This window comes from Fukomys damarensis, unplaced genomic scaffold, assembly GCF_012274545.1.
Source record: "Fukomys damarensis isolate Sample0158 unplaced genomic scaffold, DMR_v1.0_HiC HiC_scaffold_12, whole genome shotgun sequence".
In the NCBI taxonomy this organism is placed as follows: domain Eukaryota; kingdom Metazoa; phylum Chordata; class Mammalia; order Rodentia; family Bathyergidae; genus Fukomys; species Fukomys damarensis.
Genome location: NW_022900924.1, coordinates 19207707 through 19211973, shown reverse-complemented (window position 1 = coordinate 19211973; position 4267 = coordinate 19207707). Strand labels below are relative to the sequence as shown.

Sequence of the window (4267 nt, the reverse complement as noted above, 5' to 3'; positions counted from 1 at the left end):
GGTCCTGCAAGTCCTGCCGCCAGTCCTGGAGTCTGGGGCTGCCACCCAGCAGGCTGTGGTCCCCACCCAGGGGGACCCGCTCCCAGGCAGAGCAGGGCCCCCGACCCCGCCAAGGCGGACAGGGCTCATACGCGGGTGTGGACGTCGTCTGGGGCCTCTCTGTGCGGCTCCTCATCTTCGGGGCCAAGAACTGGAGGCGCAGTGGAATCACTTCTCAGCTGCAAATTCTTAGCTGCAAAACACGGCCCAATGTGTGAGGTGAAATTGTCCGGGCCTGCTCTTCATACAACAGTGCCTTTCATTCCATAGACATTTTAAGTTTCCACCTCGAATGTCCCCATAGTTCCCATGTGCGTGGGAGGTGATTCTTCCACGCCGGAGCTGGACTCGTCAGTGGGTTCATCCAGGAGGCGGGGTCTGAGGGGGCGTGGCCTGGAAAGGCTCCCCCCACCTTCCCTCGCTGCTTCCTGGACGCAGGCAGTGAGCAGGTCTCCTCCACCAGGCCCTCTGCCTCAGCCGCCCTGCCTGGGACCCAGCCAATGGCAGACTGAAAAATAAACCTCTCCTCCTTGACGCTGTGGGTGTCAGGTATTGTGTCTCGGCTGTGGGAATGTAACTAAGCCAGGTGCGTCCCGCAAAGGTTCCAGTCCGTCTCACAAATGAGTCCTTGACTCACACTGTAGTCGAGGGAGTTGGGTTACATTTCTGTCATCCATCAGACGTGCGTGTGTGTGTACGTGCGTGTGTGTGTGTGTCCCAGTTACAGGGCCTGGTGTGTGATTTCTCTGGGGTCGTCACTTAAAAAGAGGCCTGTCGTTAAGGCAGAGTTCCAGCCCACGTGTCACAGTTCCCCTTGAAACTCGGGGAGTATCACTGAAATGCTCCCCACTCCCTTCCACGCATATGACCAAGGCAGGCTGAGGACCTGGCAGGACACAGGGCCTGAGCCCAGAGGCCTCCCCAGGGTGGCACGCAATCAGCTCAGCAAGGAGCCCCGAACCTGCTGTGTTGTCCACGTCCTCAGCCATAAAATGGGCCAGTAAACAGCGAAGGACCAGGGACAGCACCCAGGCTGGCAGAGGGAACAACCTCTGGATGGCAAGGCCACGCATCATGAGGGTTCTGCCGATGCCTACACTCAAAAATACACTCAGAGCCAGGCGTGGTGGGGTATAACTGTGATATCAGCGCTCTGGGAGGCTGAGGCAGGAAGATTTCAAGTTTGAGCCCAGTTTGTGAAATTTAGCTTAGTGAAATTTTCTATCTCCAAATGAAAAACAAAAGCGCTGGGGATCTAGCTCGGTGAGAAGGCCCTGGGTTCCATTCCTAGTACTGCGAAAAAAAGAAAAAATTCTTTATTTCTGAATTTGCATTCCCCTCCCTGCGTCTTTGCAACTTTCTTGAGGGAGTCACATTTGGTTAAAAATACTCCTCTGAGGAGATAAACCTGACTAAAGGGGACGCCACGTTTAGCCCTCTAATTTCCCATGATGAGGCCGGAGGTAGAGGGGTTCGTCTGGAAGAGAAGACAGGTTACAAGAGCAACAGGGAGCAGGGACCCTGCTTAGCTGCATCTACAGCAAAGGTCGCCACACCCAGGTCTCCGCCTTGGCTGCGCGGGCTCTGTGTGCTGTCCCCGCACAAATCCCCAGGCAAGAGCCACTTGTGCAGGAGACAGGGCCACGCCAGCTCCCACATGTGCAAGGGCTGAGGTGTCACAGCGCACCCAGGGGTCGTACAGCCTCTGCCTAAAACGCCGGTGTCGCGGGGGCCCTAAAGGAGATGGCGGTGGCCTGGACACAAAGGGACACCTCTCAGAAGGCCTTCACGTTTGGTGCCATCCTGGGTTGAACAGCGTCTGTCTTGGCATGAGAACTTATTGGAGAGGGACATGCAGACGTCTTGGGTGGAGTAAGATGAGATCTCAGCAGACTGCAGGGGGACCCCGACCCCGGTGCCCAGTGGAGCAGGTGGAGGACGCAGAGTGAGCAGAGGCACAGGGAGGAGGCCACCCTGCAACACAGGCAGAGAGGGGCGGCTGGGCTGCTGCCAAGCAGTGTCAAAGAGGCAGAGGGGAGAGGAAGGGCGCCCAGACCCTTCAGAGGAGACACGGCCCTCGGAACTTCTTGGTCTGGGATCTCAGACTCCAGAAAGCTGAGAGAATAAATTGTGTTCTTTGCGGTTTGTGGTGACCTGTGGCCAGGGACCCAAACGACACCATAGTCTCCAGCAGAAATGGACTCAGGGTCCCAGACACCTGCCCCAGGCCAAGGCCATCTGGGGTCCACCCTCCCCATGCCCGCCCTGTGCCACACCAGGGCTTACCCAAGGCCTCGGTAGTCTGATAAGAAGGTTCTTCCTCCACCTCCTCCTCCTCCTCCCCCTCTCGGGACAGGACAGACACCTCGCTGTCTTCACGGCCAGGCCAATGGAAAGAAAACACACAGCATTAGGTCCACACGGTGCCATGCACCTAACTTTGCTCTCCGTGGAACCAGGGTCTGGGACGTGGCTACAGGAGGCTCCTTCATGCTGTCACCGGGCAGCTTTCCATGACACCACGAAAGCTTGCACCAATTCCGACAAGGGACGAAGGACACGAGAATGGCTGGATACCATAGCTCTGGAGACACAGAAACAACTAACAGGCCTGAAAGAAGCTTACAAATACACAGCGTTACGAAGGGCCTGCAGTCCTGAAATACGCACTTCACGTGGTGATGACACGAGTTCTATGCCACGGATAAGTCACCACAGTTTTGATAAATGAAAGATGCTGGTGGCACACTCCAGCACTCTGTGAGGCTGAGGCAGGAGGGTCAAAAAGTTGAAGCTCAGGGCAGGGGATTTAGCTCAGTGGTGCCGCTGCCTGCCTCAGAAGCACAAGGTCCTGAGTTGGATCCCTACTGCCAAAAAAAAAGAAAAGAAAAGAAACATTCAAGCCCAGCCTGGGCAACTTATTACCTACTGAGACCCTGTTTCAAAAAAAATTGTTTTGTTGTTTGAACATTCGAGATGGCTGTTATTTTAATATGATACATGAAGATATCAATAAAGAAAATATTAAAAAGTACTCATAGAAAAATAAAACAAAATTTTATACAAAATAATAAAAGGATAGCAACAGTTAATACACTGTGTATCATAATCTTAAAAGAATGGCCACAGTGTTACTCAGAGCATGCCACAACAAAAAAAATGTTCTCTTACAAAAAAGAAACAGATAATAGCAAAACTTTCTTTTCAATGAACAAAGAGAACTACTGGTATAAATGAAACAAGCATATATATAGATAGAGAGAGAGAGAGAGAGAGAGGGAAATATTTTTGAATCATCAGAACAAAGAATTTGGAGAATTACTTGAAAGACTCCCCACTTCCTATTTATCTTCTATTTTGCTCTTGATTTTTAATGTATATATTTTGTGTTTCTCATATAGAGAACCCACACAATATATAAGCTTGTGTGTCTGACTTATTTCACCTGACATTGTTGTCAAGTTGCATACATTTGCCTACAAATATCTCGTTTATCTTTCTTTATGGCAGCATAGTATTCCATTGTATTCAAAATATTTTAAAGGGTTGGGATGTAGTCTATGCAAAGGCCCTGGGTTCCATCCTGGGTACTGCAGGGAAAAAGGTCTGCCTGCTACTGCACCCCTAGCCCTAGAGCTCAGGACAAGACCAGCAGGGTCACACAAGTGATGCCTCATCTAACCCTGGCCGAGGGCCTCCCTGTGTGTGTGGGATCAGAGCGGGGCAGGACCAGGTGCTGTACAGGGGCCCCGCCTCCACCGAAGGCCTCCACCGCCTCCACGGCCTGCCATTCTTTATATTTAAAATACATATGCATTCAGCGTAAACTCAGGTCGCTTTGGAAAGCCTTGCTGGGTGCACTGCTCTCCTTTTTCGGCACATCCGTGAGGGTGGGGAAATGGGAAGGAAAGAGGTCCGGGACGCAGGGGCTCTTCCCGCCAGCCTCCATAACCCTGGTGAGGTGAATGAGCTAACGGAAACTTCCAACGGCACCCGGTATTCAGTGGGCGCTAAGCAAGTGCTCGCCCTGAGTCCTCCCTCCAGGGTCCGACTTTCCAGGTGCCGTGTGCACTGTGGAGGGCAGCAGCGACTGGGGCTATCAGGGGCACCAGCGACTGCGCGTGGTGTTGACAACAGGTTTGATTTTGTTTTGTTTTCCTGGGGATTGAACCCAGGGCCTTCACACTGAGCTACACCCCCAGCCCTTTTTTTTTTTTTTTTTTTTTTT

General features: G+C 52.4%; 1 protein-coding gene across 3 annotated transcripts in view; it reads right to left on the bottom strand.

Annotated features, from left to right (window-relative positions):
* The window catches only part of Dnah10 (dynein axonemal heavy chain 10), a 114426-nt gene that overhangs the window by 106725 nt on the left and 3434 nt on the right, over nt 1–4267 (bottom strand). For all 3 annotated transcript variants that reach the window (XM_010604298.3, XM_010604300.3, XM_010604299.3), the window contains exons 2-3: nt 2326–2412; nt 132–232 (exon numbers count right to left, since the gene is read on the bottom strand). In XM_010604298.3, coding sequence (XP_010602600.1) covers nt 132–232; nt 2326–2412 — 188 coding nt within the window. The remainder of the gene's footprint in view (nt 1–131; nt 233–2325; nt 2413–4267) is intronic.